At 40.2% G+C, this 22,471-nt stretch overlaps 1 protein-coding gene across 1 annotated transcript in view; it reads right to left on the bottom strand.

Annotated features, from left to right (window-relative positions):
• Window positions 1–20,203: 20,203 nt before the first annotated feature.
• Window positions 20,204–22,471, bottom strand: part of LOC311038680 (protein NLRC3-like) — a 16,468-nt gene continuing 14,200 nt past the window's right edge. Inside the window, exon 8 of the mRNA XM_084048249.1 lies at window positions 20,204–21,106. Within this exon, the coding sequence (XP_083904375.1) occupies window positions 20,556–21,106 (551 nt within the window). The 3' untranslated portion in view covers window positions 20,204–20,555. The remainder of the gene's footprint in view (window positions 21,107–22,471) is intronic.

The following is a 22,471-nucleotide window of genomic DNA, read 5'->3' as shown; positions in this document are numbered from 1 at the left end:
GGTGGTCCACAGCTACATGGTTATGTATCAGATGGACCCTTACGGGACTGTAACTCAAGAGTGTACAGATGGAACCAATTGGACCATTTCTCAGCTAAGTTAAGATGACAAAAACTATGACTAAACATTCCGACAACCCTGTTATTTTGGGCAAACAGCTAAGTATAAATGAAGCATTATGACATCATCAAGGCCTGCCCACTTAAACTTTAGTCGACTAAATCAACTCAAAACTTTTCAGATGACAAAAATGTGACTAAAACGACATGGAATTTTATTCAAAAAGACTGAAACTAAAGACACATTTAAGGTCAGAACATGAACACATGCTGACCTGTGAGGAGGGGAGGGCGGCTCAGGGGTCTTCTGGGACCAGGCTTTAGTGGAGGAGGAGGATTTCTTCCTGGCCGGAGGAGGAGGAGGAGGAGGAGGAGGAGGAGGAGGAGGAGGAGACAGGTCTCTGCAGGGAGACGACACGCTGCCCGAGCGCTCCTCTGACATCATGGATCGCTTGGCCTTGTGGGAGCGGTCCCTGAAGGACAGACAGACAGACAGACAGACGGACAGACGGACAGACAGACAGACAGACAGACGGACAGACAGACTTTAAAAACAAGATTAATGTTTATGTTTTAATCCAACGTGTAAAAACACTAAATGGAGTCAAGTTATGTTCTGTGTTGTTGTCAACGCTCTGACATTTAGTGTGTGTGTGTGTGTGTGTGTGTGTGTGTGTGTGTGTGTGTGTGTGTGTGTGTGTGTGTGTGTGTGTGTGTGTGTGTGTGTGTGTGTGTGTGTGTGTGTGTGTGTGTGTGTACTTGGATCTACACTCCTGTGTTTTTATCTCACATAACTTCAACCAGGTAGAGTCTTGATCCAACAGGTCCTAATGCCCCTCTGTTACCACAATACCTGTACCTTAACAACTGTCTGTCTGTCTGTCTGTCTGTCTGTCACTCTGAGAGTGTACAAATGGAACCAAATGGACCCTTACATTTCATCACGATTGACATATTTCTGTAACTCAGTGTACAAATAGAGCAAACTGGACAATAATAACAGATGTACAAGCTCACAACGCATGTCTACTGTCAAACTGAACAATAACAGATCTACAAGCTCACAACGATTCATGTCTACTGTCAAACTGAACTAAAATAACAGATCTACAAGCTCACAACGCATGTCTACTGTCAAACTGAACTAAAATAACAGATCTACAAGCTCACAACACATGTCTACTGTTAAACTGACCTAAAATAACAGATCTACAAGCTCACAATGCATGTCTACTGTCAAACTGAACTAAAATAACAGATCTACAAGCTCACAACACTTCATGTCTACTGTCAAACTGAACAATAACAGATCTACAAGATCACAACACATGTCTACTGTCAAACTGAACAATAACAGATCTACAAGATCACAACACATGTCTACTGTCAAACTGAACAATAACAGATCTACAAGCTCACAACACTTCACGTCCAGCAAGTTACTTTATTTTAGTAATATATTACTATTACTTATTACCTTCCTTTTAAAGTAGGTAGAAAGGCAGGGAATTCTGGCTGGGTAGTGATGAGGACATTAATAGTAGTTCGAAGGATGAAGAAGATACATTGGATTTTTTATTTAGTGGGTATTTGGAGTTATGGATCAGTGCAACACCCCCACCTTTTTTGTGTTACGGGCTACTTGGGAGAACACAAAATCTGGTGGAGAAGCATCTATCAGGAGCTGTGCATCACAACAGAGTTATACTGGTCTCAATATATGTCACTTTCAGCCCTGGTCTTCACTGACTGAAGTAGGGCTCACATGAATCACATTAGATTCACAGATTAGAGATTGTATGTATTTTCCCCACAAAAACAAATCATTCAAATGAAATGTGATTGAACTAATAATGACTTTAGTTGATTCTTCACTATTTAAGATATAATAATTCTTAATTATTAATAATTATAGCTTGCAGATTGGCTATTTTCACAATTTTAAATTGTTTTAAAATAATAATGAAAAAAATGAACATAAGGTTTCCATCCGACAGTGACAATATATAGCCTATATATGGTTCTGTATATGAGTCCGTTTTAGCAGATTTCATTCTAATTGGCTAATATGACTGCCTATGAATTTCATGGCCTGGGTAGGTAAACCTGGCCTGGCGGAGATATGCCCTGTTGCGCAAAGCAGAACAACAGGTGAAGGCAATGAACTTAAACGAGGACTGGCCTGCGCAGCAAAAACGTCTCAAACTATGTCAAACTGTCACATATAGCTGCTGAAATAAACTTTCCATTTAGATCATTGTTGACAAAAGGATTATTTCTTGTCCGTTTGTTTGTGAGGTGAGATCACAGCTTCTCTCTACTTTTGTGTGATATTGACAGCATATAACTTTGAATTTGTTTGCAGTTCATTTCTATTGCTTACAGTACTGGATATATTATAAGAATTTGGGGATTTTGCTGTATTTTGTCAAATGTATTGCTGTTGATAGAGACAAAAGCAGCGTCTGGTTTTTGAGATTAGATGTGCACACTGCGCTGCCAGCCACTGACAATCAATTTAATACCTTTACTAGGCTAGATGCTGCGGCTTTGTGGGTGGATAAAAAACACCTTCACTTTGGGTAAAGCACAAAGTAACGTAGTGTCATTTTAATAATATATTACAGCTTCTCCTTGTAGTAATGCCTTATATTACCCGTTACCGCAATTCGGTAATATATTACGTAACGGCGTTGCGTTACTAACGCACGTTACCCAACACTGTTCATGTCTACTGTCAAACTGAACAATAACAGATCTACAAGCTCACAACACATCATGTTGACTGTCAAACCGAACAATAATAATATTTTATAATGTATAATTATATTCATTAATATTAATATCTACCTAAATGTTCATAATACAATACATGTGAATATAATGCAACCAAATGGACCCTTACAGGTCTGTAACTCTGAGAGTGTACAAATGGAACCAAATGGACCCTTGCATTTCATCATGATTGTCTTATATTTCTGTAACTCAGTGTAAAAATAGAGCAAACTGGACAATAATAACAGATCTACAAGCTCACAACGCATGTCTACTGTCAAACTGAACAATAACAGATCTACAAGCTCACAACGCATCATGTCTACTGTCAAACTGAACTAAAATAACAGATCTACAAGCTCACAACACTTCATGTCTACTGTCAAACTGATCAAAAATAACAGATCTACAAGCTCACAACACATGTCTACTGTCAAACTGAACAAAAATAACAGATCTACAAGCTCACAACACATGTCTACTGTCAAACTGAACTAAAATAACAGATCTACAAGCTCACAACACATGTCTACTGTCAAAATGAACAATAACAGATCTACAAGCTCACAACACTTCACGTCCAGTGTTGGGCAAGTTACTTTATTTTAGTAATATATTACTATTACTTATTACCTTCCTTTTAAAGTAGGTAGAAAGGCAGGGAATTCTGGCTGGGTAGTGATGAGGACATTAATAGTAGTTCGAAGGATGAAGAAGATACATTGGATTTTTTATTTAGTGGGTATTTGGAGTTATGAATCAGTGCAACACCCCCACCTTTTTTTGTGTTACGGGCTACTTGGGAGAACACAAAATCTGGTGGAGAAGCATCTATCAGGAGCTGTGCATCACAACAGAGTTATACTGGTCTCAATATATGTCACTTTCAGCCCTGGTCTTCACTGACTGAAGTAGGGCTCACATGAATCACATTAGATTCACAGATTAGAGATTGTATGTATTTTCCCCACAAAAACAAATCATTCAAATGAAATGTGATTGAACTTGCACTAATAATGACTTTAGTTGATTCTTCACTATTTAAGATATAATAATTCTTAATTATTAATAATTATAGCTTGCAGATTGGCTATTTTCACAATTTTAAATTGTTTTAAAATAATAATGAAAAAATGGAACATAAGGTTTCCATCCGACAGTGACAATATATAGCCTATATATGGTTCTGTATATGAGTCCGTTTTAGCAGATTTCATTCTAATTGGCTAATATGACTGCCTATGAATTTCATGGCCTGGGTAGGTAAACCTGGCCTGGCGGAGATATGCCCTGTTGCGCAAAGCAGAACAACAGGTGAAGGCAATGAACTTAAACGAGGACTGGCCTGCGCAGCAAAAACGTCTCAAACTATGTCAAACTGTCACATATAGCTGCTGAAATAAACTTTCCATTTAGATCATTGTTGACAAAAGGATTATTTCTTGTCCGTTTGTTTGTGAGGTGAGATCACAGCTTCTCTCTACTTTTGTGTGATATTGACAGCATATAACTTTGAATTTGTTTGCAGTTCATTTCTATTGCTTACAGTACTGGATATATTATAAGAATTTGGGGATTTTGCTGTATTTTGTCAAATGTATTGCTGTTGATAGAGACAAAAGCAGCGTCTGGTTTTTGAGATTAGATGTGCACACTGCGCTGCCAGCCACTGACAATCAATTTAATACCTTTACTAGGCTAGATGCTGCGGCTTTGTGGGTGGATAAAAAACACCTTCACTTTGGGTAAAGCACAAAGTAACGTAGTGTCATTTTAATAATATATTACAGCTTCTCCTTGTAGTAATGCCTTATATTACCCGTTACCGCAATTCGGTAATATATTACGTAACGGCGTTGCGTTACTAACGCACGTTACCCAACACTGTTCATGTCTACTGTCAAACTGAACAATAACAGATCTACAAGCTCACAACACATCATGTCGACTGTCAAACCAAACAATAATAATATTTTATAATGTATAATTATATTCATTAATATTAATATCTACCTAAATGTTCATAATACAATACATGTGAATATAATGCAACCAAATGCACCCTTACAGGTCTGTAACTCTGAGAGTGTACACATTGAACCAAATGGACCCTTATAGGTCTGTAACTCTGAGAGTGTACACATTGAACCAAATGGACCCTTACATTCCATCATGATTGTGTTACATTTCTGTAACTCAGCGTACAAACAGAGCAGATATTGAACACAGGTGTGTGTTGACATTTTAACTTGTACTCGGATGTGACTCGGACACAAACAGTTTAACCCCTAGAACCCCTTGAGTCTCTGTGTTCATGGGAGAACTTTAGCCGATCTACAAGCTCACAATGTGTCACAATACAATGTAAACGTTGATTCTGATTCAGCTTCAAATGGCCGTACGCTGAGATCACCTCAATGGTGACATTTATCAAGCTTTATTCATCTTCACATTTAAATAAAAGATGTAAGAAAACAAAACGTGTTCAACAAAGGCTCAGTCTACTATGTCAATCCAAAGGAACATTATTTATGAAATATTTTGACAACACAAATCTTGTATGGGGGTCCCTGGTACAACATATGTTCAGATGGGGGTCCGCAAACAAATTGATGAAATGTGCCTTCCTACGGCAAACACACACACACACACACACACACACACACACACACACACACACACACACACACACACACACACACACACACACACACACACACACACACACACACACACACACTTTTTAACTTTCCCCACACAATACCAACACAACATGGACATCAAAAAGCTCATATAATTTGACTCTGGCTTTTCCTTATGTTTGTCTCCGCCAGGCCGAAGGCATGGTGGAGAGTATGTTCTACCCTCCGTTTTTTTGTGTCCGTCCGTGTATGTGTGTGTGTGTGTGTGTGTGTGTGTGTGTGTGTGTGTGTGTGTGTGTGTGTGTGTGTGTGTGTGTGTGTGTGTGTGTGTGTGTGTGTGTGTGTGTGTGTCCGTCCGTCCGTCCGTCTGTGAACACCTAACATTGGTCAAGCTTCACGTGACATCACAATAAGTAATATAAATAGGTAAGACAGAATTAATCAGGAACAGTACTTTCTTTTATCACCTCGCCTGGCAGAGACCTGTGCTCTGAGGAGCACATTTTCTAGTTACATTTGTTTTGCATAGATTTCACAATGACAGCTTACGAAACACTGTATCAGAAAATACATGAATGCTGACATCATTCTATCGTTGGGTTGTGTTACATTACATTACAGTCATTTAGCAGATGCTTTTATCCAAAGAGACTCATAATAAGTGCATTCAACATAGGTAGGGAACTAAACTACTAATCACTTAAAGTCTGAAGTGCATTTTCTGCAAAAACAAGCAACTAAGAGTATACCTAGCACTAAGGTAAAAGTGTAATATATCAGCTACCTACTGTCTTAAACAGATGAGACACAATAGCAAAATCAAATGAGCAAGAGCTAAAACAAATAAGTTTATCGACTAAACAAGATCCAATACAACAATACAACAATAAAACAAGAGTTCCTACAACTAGTTAACAACAAGTAAGCCAGACAAAGAGGAAGGGTAGTGTTTCCTGAAGAGGTTAATGTTAAAAAACAAAACAACAGCTAAACTAAACGTGTCCTCACTGACACGACAGCCCCTCCTCTAAACATACTGGTTACCTGACCTGACCTCGTTTGTCCTCACTGACACGACAGCCCCTCCTCTAAACATACTGGTCACCTGACCTGACCTCGTTTGTCCTCACTGACACGACAGCCCCTCCTCTAAACATACTGGTCACCTGACCTGACCTCGTTTGTCCTCACTGACACGGCAGCCCCTCCTCTAAACATACTGGTCACCTGACCTGACCTCGTTTGTCGTCTAAAGACTGCAAACTCTGGAAGTCATTCTTAGCCAGCACTCAAAATTTTACATATTCCATGAATGAAAAGGAGCAGGAAAGAAGATAAATCTTGAATCTATGAATCCAGTCATGATTTTATTCCATAAGTCTTACCTGTGTTGTTGTAGTTCAGTGTAAGAAGACGTCTCTAGTGCTCTAGATCTTCATAGCTCTCACAGGACTTGATACAGGACCTGACCATACAAGGAAAGGAGAGTTTGATTGGTTTAGAACAGCGGTCAGATGTGTCCATACATTCAGGTAAACATGACCTTATAAAACCTTGGAGTAAAGAGAAATGGGTGTGGCATAGTGGGGTTTGTTGGTGAAGTTTAGTAATAACTCTAAAAAGCTACTGTAAATACAAATAAAATAACCCAAAATGACTTAACTCCACCTGGAGTTGAATATACAGTTATATTAGTTATTAAATATCTCAGCCAGGCCGGACGGCGAAAGGCTGGGGATTATGTTTTTTTTTTTCCTTGGATCATGCTGCAACTTAGCCTGGTTCCAGACCATAGACCCCGCCCACTCTCTGAGTGAGCTCCTCTTGGTCTGGTGTCATAATGTGAGCCTGTGGCTTTTCACGTTCGAAGAAAAGTCTGTCAAATGAGAGTCGGAGGTGGGAGTGGTCTAACGACAAGCCAATCAGCGAATATCTGCTAAAACAAGCTGTGCGATGACGTCAGATGTAGACGGATCCGTAGATCTCTTGTGATTGGTTTAGGGAAATTTGAATCCCCTCCCCCTAGTAATCGCGGACACTGCAGCCAATTTCTGACTGAAGCTCCACGCAGCTTCAGTCTGATAACCAGGCTAGCTGCAACTGTGTGTGTGTGTGTGTGTGTGTGTGTGTGTGTGTGTGTGTGTGTGTGTGTGTGTGTGTGTGTGTGTGTGTGTGTGTGTGTGTGTGTGTGTGTATATATATATGTATATATATAGATAGATAGATAGATAGATAGATAGATAGATAGATAGATAGATAGATAATGGCCTAGGTATAAAATAGGGCTGAAGTGGTTAATGTAGGTTTTATAATATAATCATTTATGTCTGCAAAGTAACTAGTAACTAAAGTTGTCAAATAATTGTAGTGGAGTAAAAGTATAATATTTGCCTCTGAGATGTAGTGGAGTAGAAGTAAAAGTACTGGCAATTGCAAATACTCCAGTAAAGTAAAAAATACCTCAAAACTGTACTTAAGTACAGTACTTGGGTAAATGTAGTTAGTTACTTTACACCACTGATGGTGCAATAGTTATTTCTCATTAGACACACAGTAGGCTCTAGACCAAACTCTTTAGCTCAACACCTAAAAGACAAATTAGACACAAAATAGCAGATCTACAAGCTCACAACGTGAGTCACTTCACTTCACACAGCGTTGCAAGCTTGTGGATCTGCTATGTTCCTTATGCTTTCAAACTGCGTGACCCTATCGGTTGAGAGGTGTATTGCACTCTGATTACATTATAATTCTAGGAGAAAATGGCCGCCGATCAGATTAAAATGCTTTTTATGAAACAATACGGAAGATACGGGTACTTTTGAGGACCCGTAAATCATTGTAACGTCCGTGGCCATACGGTAAGCACTTAATATATGAAATATGAACGTTTATGTAGATGTACGGACTGTAAATGGAGAAAGTGCAAAAAACAAGTTGAAGTTCATCCTCATAATCAGCTATAATGAACGAACAGCTGAGAAACAAAGCTGCACATTTAAGCACATAGAATAGAAGTTGTGCTGAAGTCTGTGTCACGTGTCCTCTAAGGTTTTCTATAGTCTGTGTCACGTGTCCTCTAAGGTTTTCTGTAGCTCTACAACTAAAAGTATATTTTAAAACGTAAAAAACAGAACAAAAACACATGAAGCGAGGCTACGTTACTGAAAGCTTTGTGACCCATAGAAAGCTGTTACCCTAGAGGGAGCTGTTTCACAGGAGAGCATAGAACACGGCGGCCCGATTCATACTTCGTCACACACGACGTCACGAAGCAACTAAGTACATTTACTCAAGTACTGTACTTAAGTATGTTGAGGTATTTTTTACTTTACTGGAGTTTTACGGTTTTCAGTGCTTTTACCTCTACTCCACTACATCTCAGAGGCACTTATTGTACTTTTACTCCACTACAATTATTTAACAACTTTAGTTACTTTGCAGATTTTGATTAATATTAGAAAATACTCAGTCTTTCCTCTTATAAATATTCAAAAAGACACATGGCGTGGATCCTGAAAGTTACAGTTTAGTTCAGACGCTTTGTAAACATATTTATAAATATAAATATAACTCTACCTGTCTCAGTGTAACAGCTGCTCCACATCAACATGTATCAATAAACACATCCATGACTTTACAGATAAAACACTGACTGAGAAGAACAAACATCCTCCATCTTGTCTTCTTGTTCCTCAGAGTTTACTTTAAACTATCATTTACTTTCGATTTCGTCCGTTTTATTTACATCTGCAAACCAAGGCTGCTTTTCATTACAAACTGAACAGTGACATCCGGTCTTAGACCCGCCTCCAGTATCCGGCAGTTCACGCCGACAACATTACATTAGAACACTGTTTCCGTATCCGGTCTAGAGACCCAGACCGGATCAGCAACACGTGGTAGGTATTTACTCCCTATGGATGCGATACCGTGTTCGGCCACTGCATGAACGTACTAGTCCCGGAAGGACCCTATCATTGGCTGACAACCCTTAAAGTGCCATACACACACACACACACACACACACACACACACACACACACACACACACACACACACACACACACACACACACACACACACACACACACACACACACACACACACACACACACAGAGAGAGTCCGCAGTGGGCCGCTATACTAATGGTGAGTCTGTACAAAGATTGTTAATATAGCAAGATACGCATTCTCCATTGGAGCCACTAGAGGCGAAGTGGTACACAAATCCTACAAATGGTCTCCTAAGTGGGCATGGTTGTCTTCTCCCCCAACCACCCCACCACCCTCCCCCTCCCCTCTCCCTGGCTGACAACGTCATATGGATGTGTATTTGTGTATTTTCTTCATTAAAGAAAATAAATGCTTTACATGTTTGAAAGCAAACTGTTATTGGCAAAGATGCTTTTAAGAAACCTATGAAATTCCCACTACAAACACACATTATTCAGTCTTATGCTAGATGTGCTCCTGTTTCTGCTCAATGTTAACCATATATATATATATATATATATATATATATATATATATATATATATATATATATATATATATATATATATATATATATATATATATATATATATATATATATAAAATATTATATATACCTTATAAATAAAAGGCCCTTATTTCTAAGGTATATATTTTCACTATAGACCACTATATGTTTAGAAAATTAGCATGAATGTTATGTTTAGCAAAATGTTATGATTCCAAAATCATACCCCATCAACCAAGACAGTTAATAATGGAACATTATATTATTGAGCATTGGAACACACATTTTATTTAATTTTTTATATGTCCATAATGATTTTCACGTACTATATTCACATATATAATCTCAGTTAATCAGTTTTTAGAACATCTTATAGGGACAGAGCATAGAGTTTAAAAAAAAAAGGGACAGAGCCCTCTATGTCTCGTCCGTCAGACTGCAGATTAGTTACTTTGCAGACATACATTATTATATTATAAAACATACATTAACCACTTTAGCACTATTTTATATCTAGGCTATTTGAAAATAGCAGATCTACAAGCTCACAACGTGTCGCGATGCGACGCGTTGTGGGCTTGTAGATCTGCTATTATTTTCATCAGAAAGCTCGCTTCCTGGCTTCTCTTCTTCGACACTCAGAAAGGACAAACGGCTCAGTGTCGCCCTCCTGTGGTTCATTGTTGCCTCCACACTCTGTGCTTTGAGTCCCAATGTGACGCAAAATGTGTTAAAAAGTGTATAATAGCGCCCTCTGGTGGGTGGTCTACCAAGTGTTATATATTATCAATATTTAACACAACTGTCGATTGAAATAAAGAAAGTTTTACAACAAATACAGGACTTACTTTTAGTTCAAACACTTGACAAGCTAGTCGGCTAGCTAGCTGGCTAGCAGGCTAACGGATGTAAACACAGTCACATTTTAAGATAGAGATTTCCGGTGAGTTCAGTTGAAATCGGTGACCTATTGAATTCTGTGACTGGGTACTGCGGCTGCGCCGTCGCCGAAAATAGCCGATCTACAAGCTCTCAACATCGGCTCTTTTCGGGGCGCGTCACCCTCGTACGGCTAAAATAAAAATATTAGTTTAAACTCTATGGTTTAAATATTATTCTACTGTTAATATAATCTATAATGATGATTTAACAGAGTATAAAATATTAGTTTAAATATTATTCTACTGTTAATCTAATCTATAATGATGATTTAACAGAGTATAAAATATTAGTTTAAATATTATTCTACTGTTAATCTAATCTATAATGATGATTTAACAGAGTTTAAAATATTAGTTTAAATATTATTCTACTGTTAATCTAATCTATAATGATGATTTAACACATTATAATATTATATCATCACCTTGATCCTCATCAACTGCATACTGTTTGAATATATGTGAGATGGATTGAATATTTTATTAGGCAAAAATGTAAAACAGCACAGTTACATTTAAAATACTCTGTCCTGTGTGGAGTCTGCATGTTCTCCCCGTGTCTCCTAGGGTAGTTAATACCCTCACAAAAACATGTAGTAATCCTGGTCTCTATACTGCCTCCCCCATGACAGCCGGGGCGCCTGATGGAGGGGAAAGGAACTGGTTGGAATAACGTGTTCCTTCCACGCACTACGTCCTACCGGGGAAACTCCCTCCTGTCAGGTGACAAGAAGGTCAGTTGGCTCTCATGCATTGAAGGAGGCATGAGCTCGGCCCTGGCCTCCCTAGGCTGTGACAAAAACAAAGAATGCAGGAAATAATAATGCTATATGTAGAACAATGGGGGGGGGGCTCTGTCTATACCTCCTTTTGGCCTCCCGTAAGGGACGGTGTGATCTGTGAGATCAGGCTGGATCTGCAGCAGGAAGGCAAGCTAGCTTTCCTTTTAGTTTTAAAGCAGTCCAGTGTTGCTGTTTCTGCTGTTGTAACATCACAAGGGGTGTGTGTGTGTGTGTGTGTGTGTGTGTGTGTGTGTGTGTGTGTGTGTGTGTGTGTGTGTGTGTGTGTGTGTGTGTGTGTGTGTGTGTGTGTGTGTGTGTGTGTGTGTGTGTGTGTGTGTGTGTGTGTGTGTGTGTGACAGGATGTTTTTACAAAGCTGTGTTGAGTTCTAACGTTGTACTGGAAGACATGGTGTAATGACCTGAACGGTCCACAAGAGGGCAGCCTGACACTAGTATGAACCAACCAGAGAGCACTTGAAAATCTTACCTTTCCTTCAGTTTTGAGAACTTAATTTTCTTAGGTTTTGTTCCTAAAACACATAATATAATCATATTCATTCTTATTAGAGAGAGAGAGAGATTTTTTGATTTTTAAAAGCTCTTTATTAAAACCACTCCTTTCCAGTTCAGCTCATAGCATTACAATAGTTAACAAATTCAGCTCATCTCAAAATCATGCAGTTACACAAAACAAATACAACAAAAATAAATAATTATAACCTTCCACTAGAAGCAAAGAACCAGCTCTCCCTCTTCCTGTGGTAAGCACAACACCCCCTCAACAGCCCAGATGTCATTGAAACCTTCCAGATCGTTTGTTAACTTATAGAAGGCCTTGCATGTTGCATGTTTGTCCAGTTTAGTGGACAGTTTTTTCCAGTCCCTCACTCCCTTACGAAATGAATCGTCCAATGCTGACATGCAAAACATCCTTTCTAACGGAATACTCCATCCAGACATGCTTCTTGTAATAATAAGTAGAAAAGGATCGTTTGTTTTTTCCAATGATCTTTGAGGTGAATTCTGATTCAAATCAGCTGTTTGGGACCGCCTTGTTTTTCCACTGATGGCCCCGGACACGGTTGAGGTTGTTCTGCCGGTGGGGACCTCGCCCTCTCCGGCTCTGCTGGGGGCCTCTCTCCGGCTCTGCTGGCCGGCTCGGGTGCAATACGTTAGTCCGACAGCGCATTCCTCCGACAGCGCAGTGCTCCGACATTAAACAGTAAACCCGAACCAAACCCGCACCCTAACCCTAACCGCACGCGGATGCCACATAGTCGGAGAAAAGGTCTGTCGGATTACCGCATGCCTCCCGGCCGGCTCTGCAGGGGGCCTCTCTCCGGCTCTGCTGGGGGGCCCTCTCCGGCTCTGCTGGGGGCCTCTCTCCGGCTCTGCTGGGGGCCTCTCTCCGGCTCTGCTGGGGGCCTCTCTCCGGCTCTGATGGGGGCCCCTCTCCGGCTCTGCTGGGGGCCTCTCTCCGGCTCTGCTGGGGGCCTCTCTCCGGCTCTGCTGGGGGCCTCTCTCCGGCTCTGCTGGGGGCCCCTCTCCGGCTCTGCTGGGGGCCTCTCTCCGGCTCTGCTGGGGGCCTCTCTCCGGCTCTGCCCCGGGCCCGGCTGCCAGGCCCCCGCCCCCCCCATAAAACCTGCCTATTATTGCAGTGGTGAATAAAGTAGAGATGGGACTGGATCAGAAACTGTCCATGCCGGATGTAAGTCTGTGTAGTTCTTGTACGTTGTACCTGAGAAGTGTCGTTGTGTTGATGATTTCAACATTGTGCCACTGCTAGACAGCAAGTGGAGAACAATTAAATACATTAAGAATAACATTTTACAATTAAATACATTGAGAATAACATTTTACAATTAAATACATTGAGAATAACATTTTACAATTAAATACATTAAGAATAACATTTTACAATTAAATACATTAAGAATAACATTTTACAATTAAATACATTGAGAATAACATTTTACAATTAAATACATTGAGAATAACATTTTACAATTAAATACATTGAGAATAACATTTTACAATTAAATACATTAAGAATAACATTTTACAATTAAATACATTGAGAATAAGATTTTATAATTAAATACATTGAGAATAACATTTTACAGTTGGTTTTCATTGAGCGTTATCTTCCAAGTGGAAGAACGCGAAGGTCCTAAAATGTGTTTTTTTGCTCATTCTGAATCAGAATCATCTTTATATTATGGTATGACAGAAGCATCGTTTGTGTTTTCATTCAGTTATTTAGCTCTTGATCACAGAAGATGGATCTCTTTACCTTATTTATAACGTCAGATGATTACACAGTATTTAATGAATAACATGTACACCCCCTTCTGAACTCCCTTATCCCCATAGCACCCTTATTATAAACATTTGAGTGTGTAAATTAAATAAACGTACACATTCAATAATGTTTTGATTGATCTTCATTCACGCAGTCCTATTCATGCAGTTTGTCATTCATTGGAGCATCAATGGGAGACTGCCTGTCAAACAGTTCAATTCCTAGATGTTCTGTGGAATGAAACTTTATGTTCCTTTTGTCTAGAACTCCTGTTCCTTTTGTCTAGAACTCCTGTGTTTCACTACTATACATACCTTCCTCTCTTTATGTTCCTTTTGTCTAGAACTCCTGTGTTTCACTACTATACATACCTTCCTCTCTTTATGTTCCTTTTGTCTAGAACTCCTGTGTTTCACTACTATACATACCTTCCTCTCTTTATGTTCCTTTTGTCTAGAACTCCTGTGTTTCACTACTATACATACCTTCCTCTCTGTATGTTCCTTTTGTCTAGAACTCCTGTGTTTCACTACTATACATACCTTCCTCTCTTTATGTTCCTTTTGTCTAGAACTCCTGTGTTTCACTACTATACATGCCTTCCTCTCTTTATGTTCCTTTTGTCTAGAACTCCTGTGTTTCACTACTATACATACCTTCCTCTCTTTATGTTCCTTTTGTCTAGAACTCCTGTGTTTCACTACTATACATACCTTCCTCTCTGTCTTTTCCTTTTGTCTAGAACTCCTGTGTTTCACTACTATACATACCTTCCTCTCTTTATGTTCCTTTTGTCTAGAACTCCTGTGTTTCACTACTATACATACCTTCCTCTCTATATGTTCCTTTTGTCTAGAACTCCTGTGTTTCACTACTATACATGCCTTCCTCTCTTTATGTTCCTTTTGTCTAGAACTCCTGTGTTTCACTACTATACATACCTTCCTCTCTTTATGTTCCTTTTGTCTAGAACTCCTGTGTTTCACTACTATACATACCTTCCTCTCTATATGTTCCTTTTGTCTAGAACTCCTGTGTTTCACTACTATACATACCTTCCTCTCTATATGTTCCTTTTGTCTAGAACTCCTGTGTTTCACTACTATACATACCTTCCTCTCTTTATGTTCCTTTTGTCTAGAACTCCTGTGTTTCACTACTATACATACCTTCCTCTCTATATGTTCCTTTTGTCTAGAACTCCTGTGTTTCACTACTATACATACCTTCCTCTCTTTCTGTTCCTTTTGTCTAGAACTCCTGTGTTTCACTACTATACATACCTTCCTCTCTGTCTGTTCCTTTTGCCTAGAACTCCTGTGTTTCACTACTATACATACCTTCCTCTCTTTCTGTTCCTTTTGTCTAGAACTCCTGTGTTTCACTACTATACATGCCTTCCTCTCTTTATGTTCCTTTTGCCTAGAACTCCTGTGTTTCACTACTATACATACCTTCCTCTCTTTCTGTTCCTTTTGTCTAGAACTCCTGTGTTTCACTACTATACATACCTTCCTCTCTGTCTTTTCCTTTTGTCTAGAACTCCTGTGTTTCACTACTATACATACCTTCCTCTCTGTCTTTTCCTTTTGCCTAGAACTCCTGTGTTTCACTACTATACATACCTTCCTCTCTTTCTGTTCCTTTTGTCTAGAACTCCTGTGTTTCACTACTATACATACCTTCCTCTCTGTCTTTTCCTTTTGTCTAGAACTCCTGTGTTTCACTACTATACATACCTTCCTCTCTTTATGTTCCTTTTGTCTAGAACTCCTGTGTTTCACTACTATACATACCTTCCTCTCTTTATGTTCCTTTTGTCTAGAACTCCTGTGTTTCACTACTATACATACCTTCCTCTCTGTCTGTTCCTTTTGTCTAGAACTCCTGTGTTTCACTACTATACATACCTTCCTCTCTTTATGTTCCTTTTGTCTAGAACTCCTGTGTTTCACTACTATACATACCTTCCTCTCTGTCTGTTCCTTTTGTCTAGAACTCCTGTGTTTCACTACTATACATACCTTCCTCTCTTTATGTTCCTTTTGTCTAGAACTCCTGTGTTTCACTACTATACATGCCTTCCTCTCTTTATGTTCCTTTTGTCTAGAACTCCTGTGTTTCACTACTATACATACCTTCCTCTCTGTCTGTTCCTTTTGTCTAGAACTCCTGTGTTTCACTACTATACATACCTTCCTCTCTTTCTGTTCCTTTTGTCTAGAACTCCTGTGTTTCACTACTATACATACCTTCCTCTCTTTCTGTTCCTTTAGTCTAGAACTCCTGTGTTTCACTACTATACATACCTTCCTCTCTTTATGTTCCTTTTGCCTAGAACTCCTGTGTTTCACTACCATACATACCTTCCTCTCTTTATGTTCCTTTTGTCTAGAACTCCTGTGTTTCACTACTATACATACCTTCCTCTCTTTATGTTCCTTTTGTCTAGAACTCCTGTGTTTCACTACTATACATACCTTCCTCTCTTTATGTTCCTTTTGTCTAGAACTCCTGTGTTTCACTACTATACATACCTTCCTCTCTTTATGTTCCTTTTGCCTAGAACTCCTGTGTTTCACTACCATACATACCTTCCTCTCTGTATGTTCCTTTTGTCTAGAACTCCTGTGTTTCACTACTATACATACCTTCCTCTCTGTCTGTTCCTTTTGTCTAGAACTCCTGTGTTTCACTACTATACATGCCTTCCTCTCTTTATGTTCCTTTTGTCTAGAACTCCTGTGTTTCACTACTATACATACCTTCCTCTCTTTCTGTTCCTTTTGTCTAGAACTCCTGTGTTTCACTACTATACATACCTTCCTCTCTGTCTGTTCCTTTTGTCTAGAACTCCTGTGTTTCACTACTATACATACCTTCCTCTCTTTATGTTCCTTTTGTCTAGAACTCCTGTGTTTCACTACTATACATACCTTCCTCTCTTTATGTTCCTTTTGTCTAGAACTCCTGTGTTTCACTACTATACATACCTTCCTCTCTTTATGTTCCTTTTGTCTAGAACTCCTGTGTTTCACTACTATACATACCTTCCTCTCTTTATGTTCCTTTTGTCTAGAACTCCTGTGTTTCACTACTATACATACCTTCCTCTCTGTCTGTTCCTTTTGTCTAGAACTCCTGTGTTTCACTACTATACATACCTTCCTCTCTTTATGTTCCTTTTGTCTAGAACTCCTGTGTTTCACTACTATACATACCTTCCTCTCTTTATGTTCCTTTTGTCTAGAACTCCTGTGTTTCACTACTATACATACCTTCCTCTCTTTATGTTCCTTTTGTCTAGAACTCCTGTGTTTCACTACTATACATACCTTCCTCTCTGTCTGTTCCTTTTGTCTAGAACTCCTGTGTTTCACTACTATACATACCTTCCTCTCTTTATGTTCCGTTTGTCTAGGACTCCTATGTGTTGCAGTACTTAAAGAACCTGACAACATACCTCCACACTGGCCCTCCGGTGTACTTTGTTGTGGAGGAAGGGATGGAGTACACCAGAGGTCTTCAACAGGGGGTCCGGGACCCCTAAGGGGTTCTCAGAGTTACTACAGGGGGTCCGCCAAATCTTTGTGAGCTTTACATTAACCACTTCAACCAAGCATCCCTATTCTGAGGAGAAGTTTAGCCAAAAATAGCAGATCTACAAGCGCACAACGCCTCGCAGCGCTTTAGACAGTGTATTTGAATGTGTTTGTCAGAACGCACATTGGTGGTAGTGAGAAAAGCTTGTGAGTGTGGGTGTACTGTATGTAGCCTACTAACCAGCAGCAGCCTGCTCTCCCTTGGCTTGTGTCTGTATCGGCGATGCGTTGTCCGTTCCTAATACCGCTGTTGGGTGAGGTTCCCGTTTATTCATTCAAACACAGAATTACAGCAAGTTTTGTTTATCTAATTATATAAACGGCAAGTCACTTCCGCGCGCGCTGACGCCATAGCCACAGCTCTGTAATCGAGTAAACACAACGCCGACACACCACATCTCGCCAACACAGTAGCCACGCCGGACGCGACGATTTTACGGGTGGCGTAGGGCACCTCTCATTGCTCACGACACAGTTTCCACGTCGCAACATAATTAATTCTACTCGCCACATTTCGGACAAAACGGACGGGGAAACGGCTTCGTACCGTTTACCGTGCGAAACCACCGAGGCAAAACAACACAGCGCCGCCATTGGGATGCCAGGTTGGCATGCCAGGTTTTCTACATGTCCTACACACTGAGTATAGGTTACTGCCGTCAGGTAGGAGGTACGGGACCCATGCGTCCAACTACAATAGGTACAAGTACTCCTTTGTCCCTCTGTCAATTACACTCCTCAATGATGCCCTTGCGGTGGGCAGACGGCGGGGCAGGAGGTTTTGAGGTGTGCTAAGGTGTTGGTCTTACTGCACTATATGCTGAATGAGGTGGTTATTATTTATTATTATGGAGGGTGATGACTAGGAAAACAGATTGTACATGTCACTGTGTGTTCATGTGTTTGTTTTTTGTCCTTGTCCTGTACTGTATGGTATTGTGTATGCTGCTGGTCTGTGTGTCCAAGACAAATTTCTCCCACGGGAGACAAAATAAAGTAAATTTGAACTTGAAACTTTCTAAAAACAAGCGCCAGAAACAAGCAACCACCTTCATGAAAAAAAACAAAACACCGAAGGGGTCCGTCATCTTCCACGGGGGTCCCCGCGCGTCCCGACACTCCACAGGGGGTCCGTGGACCCGCTGCAACATAAAAAATAAAATTTCTTCTAATTTTTTTTTCAAACTTTTGCACATTTTACTCCGACGATTTGGGTACCCCAATATACACGCGCCCACGCTGGGCCCCGTGCGCGGCTGGGGTTGAGGGGGGCGTAGCCCCCCGAGACTCTAGTGCATATAAAAAGGGTAAAAACCGTGTGATCTCCTCCTGTGTACCCAAACATTTACATCATTAAGTGGCTTGTTGCACCTGTGCCTATGAACCCGCCCGTTGCTATGGCAACCCCCTCCAGGTGAACCCGCCCACATCAGGCTTAAAGGCACAAGGTCAGAATGGCTCCTTCACTCATTATGCTGAAGGTCCCGTTTCACAAGTTTTCAAATGTATAAAATCCTTTGAAAATAGCAGATCTACAAGCTTGTAGATCTGCTATTTTCAAATTAATTAAAAAAAGTGCTTTTGTTATAATAATCAAAATCTACAAAGTAACTAGTAACTAAAGTGTTCAAATAATTATAGTGGAGTAAAAATATCTGCCTTTGATATGTAATGGAGAAGAAGTAAAACTGTAAAAAATAAATTGGAAATATATACAGTACTTCAGTAAATGTACTTAGTTACTTTCCACCACTGCATGTAACATAAATAATGTCCTAATAATAATATTATTAGTATTGTAGTATTGTATTAATAATATTAATACACAGGAACAACGACAGACTTTCAAAACATTTATTAAACAATTACAGTTTATTCTACAAATGACCTTAATCTCTCTCTCTCTCTGAGAAGATGATGTCATCTTTAATGATCGTACAATAACACATGAAATGAAACATTATGAAGGTTCCAGGGGGTCCCCAGATAAAGTAGTTAACACAGGGGGTCCCCAGATAAAGTAGCTAACACAGGGGGTCCCCAGATAAAGTAATTAACATAGCATCACAATCATTTTAACCACTTTATAATGTTATGTGTTGGCTACACAAAAACAGCAGATCTACAAGCTCACAGCGCGGCACAAAGTGCTGCAAAAAAAGAAAAGTTTGGAACATTTAGAATAATTTAGATTTTTTGGGAAAACATAAATCTTCTCTTCTGGGGGTCCCTGGCACAACACATTTACAGATGGGGGTCCCTGGCACAACACATTTTCAGATGGGGGTCCCTGGCACAACACATTTACAGATGGGGGTCCCTGGCACAACACATTTTCAGATGGGGGTCCCTGGCACAACACATTTTCAGATGGGGGTCCCTGGCATAACACATTATCAGATGGGGGTCCCTGGCACAACACATTTTCAGATGGGGGTCCCTGGCACAACACGTTTTCAGATGGGGGTCCCTGACAAAACACCTTTTCAGATGGGGGTCCCTGACACAACACATTTTCAGATGGGGGTCCGCAGCCCAAATACATATTAATCTGGGGGTCATTGACTTGAAAAGGTTTGAGAACCAAAGTGTGGTCTGGGGACCCCCAGGGGTTCCAGGGGGTCCCCAGCTAAATGACTGAATCAGTTGATGCAGTTGCAGATCTACAAGCTGCGACGTGTTGTGAGCTTGTAGATCTGCTGTTTTTCTTATTATTAAAATGTGACTTTAAAAAAAAAGAAAATCTCGTCTTATGGGGGTCCCTGGAACAGAATATGTTCATATGGGGGTCCCTGGAACAGAATATGTTCATATGGGGGTCCTTGACGTGAAAACGTTTGAGAAACACTGATTTACAGATTGAGGTACTTGTGGTAACCATGACAACCTGGACTCACTCAGACATGTTGAGTAACCATGACGACCTGATGTCACCCTCACATAGAGACTCTATCTCTGCTCACACAGAAACACTGAGGAGGAGATGAGAACATAGAACCCAGCATAGAGAGGTTCAGTGAATGTGTCCCTGAAGGTGTAGAGGTGTATCAGAATGTCCTCTGATATTTTATAGAATGACAGAGTTCCAGCAGAACAGTCCAGATACACTGCTACTCTGTTAGAGCCTCTAGAGGGACGGACAGGGAGGATAGTCTGCTTACTATTGTGTCTGACATTGTAATAGTGACCGTACTGTTCTCCTCTACAGTCCAGACTCCAGGACATGTCATTGTATCCTAGCCTACAGTCACCACCCTGTCCTTTCCTGCTGATTCCTCTGTCAGTCACTGCTATAGAAACCTCTCTACCCTCCCACTCTACCTCCCAGTAACAGTGTCCAGTCAGACCCTCTGAACACAGAACCTGTGGCAGAAAAACAAACCTGTCAGGATGAGGAGGATACTGATGACCCTGTCCATCATGTGTCACCTTCCTGTTGTTCTCAGACAGAGAGAGGAAATTGTGTGTTGTGTTTGTGTCCAGTGTGAGAGGATGATAATCTGATGAGAAAAACAACACAGTAAACATTAAACACACACACACACACACACAGAGACACACAGAACAGAGACACACACACACACACACACACACACACACACAGACACGCACGCACGCACGCACGCACGGACACACGCACACACGCAGACAGACAGACAGACAGACAGACAGACAGACACACAGACACACACACACACACACACACACACACACACACACACACACACACACACACACACACACACACACACAGTGAAACAGGTTGTTGAGGCCGTAGCAGAAACGTTCTTTAAAGAATCATTATTTAACTATTTAAATGCTTCTATAAAGCAGTAATTCTAGCTTTTAGTGTCAAGGACCTCCAAATCTATATGTATTTGTCTGTGGACCCCCATCTGAACATGTTTTGTGCCAGGGACCAACATCTGAACATGTTTTGTGCCAGGGACCCCCATCTGAACATGTTTTGTGCCAGGGACCCCCAGAAGAGAAGATTTATGTTTAGAATTATCACAATTATTCATCTTTTTTCCAAATATTTCCAATATTTTTCAAAATGTATAAGAAATATCAGATCTACAAGCTCGCAGTGCAGCATGAAGTGATGTGATGTGAACTTGTAGATCTGCTATATTTAAACAGCCAACATATTAAATATGTATAAAGGAGTTAAAAATTGTGATGCTGTATTAAACATTTTGCTGGGGACCCCCTGGAACCCCCCCAAGGACCCCTGGGGGTCCCCGGACCCCACTTTGAGAACCAATGTTATAAAGAACCATTAACCACTTTAACCCTTCATCGACCGGTGTCCCCCAGGGCTCTGTACTTGGTCTGCTCAGTTTTTCCCTCTACACCAAATCTCTGTCAAAAACAGCCAGTGGTGAAAAAAGTACTCAGATGTGTTCCCGGTCTTAATGGGTTAAGTAAAAAACCTGTGTCATTAAAACAAAAAACAAATCTTTGTCTATACAGAAATAGCACGATTTTTCAAAAAAATAGCAGATCTACAAGCTCATAGCGCGGCACCGAGTGCCGATTTGAGTTAAACATCTTTAACTCAAATCTTTGCTTCTGGGGGTCCCTGGAACAACATATTTTGAGATGGGGGTCTGCGGCCCAAATACATGTCATTTTGGGGTCCTTGACATGAAAAGGTTTGAGAACCACTAATATATAATATATTATTATTATTATTATTATTATATTATAGCAACATACGTTTTTTCAAAAAAATGGATTTAGAAGACATTTGTAGAATCCCCCAGAGAAAAGATTTGAGTTACAAATGTTCGCCTTAAAAAAATATATCTATATAGAAGCTCATAGCGCGGCACTCGGTGCCGCGCCATGAGCTTGTATAT

The sequence above is a fragment of the Gymnoscopelus microlampas genome (genome assembly GCF_963454915.1).
Source record: "Gymnoscopelus microlampas genome assembly, chromosome: 22".
In the NCBI taxonomy this organism is placed as follows: Eukaryota; Metazoa; Chordata; class Actinopteri; order Myctophiformes; family Myctophidae; genus Gymnoscopelus; species Gymnoscopelus microlampas.
The sequence above is the reverse complement of the archived record's forward strand: the minus strand, read 5'-3'. Positions and strand labels throughout refer to the sequence as shown.